This window comes from Corapipo altera, unplaced genomic scaffold, assembly GCF_003945725.1.
Source record: "Corapipo altera isolate COAL_440 unplaced genomic scaffold, ASM394572v1 60546, whole genome shotgun sequence".
NCBI classification, from domain to species: Eukaryota; Metazoa; Chordata; class Aves; order Passeriformes; family Pipridae; genus Corapipo; species Corapipo altera.
In genome coordinates this window covers 20,931-21,669 of record NW_020885268.1, presented here as the reverse complement: position 1 = coordinate 21,669, position 739 = coordinate 20,931, and the positions used below count along the sequence as shown (strand labels likewise).

General features: G+C 54.5%; 1 protein-coding gene across 2 annotated transcripts in view; it reads left to right on the top strand.

Annotated features, from left to right (window-relative positions):
• LOC113940321 (elongation factor 1-delta-like) overlaps positions 1 to 739 on the top strand; it is a 9,018-nt gene that overhangs the window by 975 nt on the left and 7,304 nt on the right. For both annotated transcript variants that reach the window (XM_027631450.1, XM_027631451.1), the window contains exon 2: positions 377 to 448. In XM_027631450.1, the coding sequence (XP_027487251.1) occupies positions 377 to 448 (72 nt within the window). The remainder of the gene's footprint in view (positions 1 to 376; positions 449 to 739) is intronic.

Genomic DNA, 739 nt, shown 5'->3' with positions numbered 1-739 from the left:
GCAGAGGGAAAAAAATTCCTTGTGTGCTGGAATTTTGGGTCTGGATACAAGGTTGGAATCAGGGCTGTCACTTCCTGTCTGGATACAGGGAATTTTATGGAAAAGAGCTGCCTGGGGCTGGATTTTTAAGGAATCCTGGACTCACTCCAACCCTCTGGCACCTTTCCCAACCTCCCAGGGCAATTCCAAACCCCTTTTCCAGGCTGATCCTTGCGGGGGTTCCCTCGCTCCGGGCGGCAAATCCCGCTGGGATCGCGACCGGGACGATTCCCGCTTCCCCCCCCCCTTGATTCTCCCATCCTTTTCCTCGCTTTTCCAAGGTTTTTTTGGATGAGTTTTCCAAGGAAACTATGGGTTCTTTCCCCGCTGTCTGCAGGAGAACGGAGCCAGCACGATCCTGCGGGACATCGCCAGAGCCAGGGAGAATATCCAGAAATCCCTGGAAGGGGTGAGTAACCCCCCCCCTGCTTCCCGCTTTTTCCTGGAATTCCGGCTCCCCACACCTTCTTGGGAAGGCAGGGAAGAGCGAGGGGGAAGCACCGGCGTCGCTCCGGCCCATCCCGAACTTCCAAACCGCTGGAATTTGGCGGGAAATCCCTCGAGTTGGGCTTTTCCCGCCTTTTTTTTGTTTCCTGCTGGGATGTTCCCACAGATCTTGGCTGAGTAGGGAAGTGCTGGAATGTGGGTTTTTTTGGGATCCACCTTCTCTTCCCTCTTTTCCTTTGAGTTTTCAGGGATA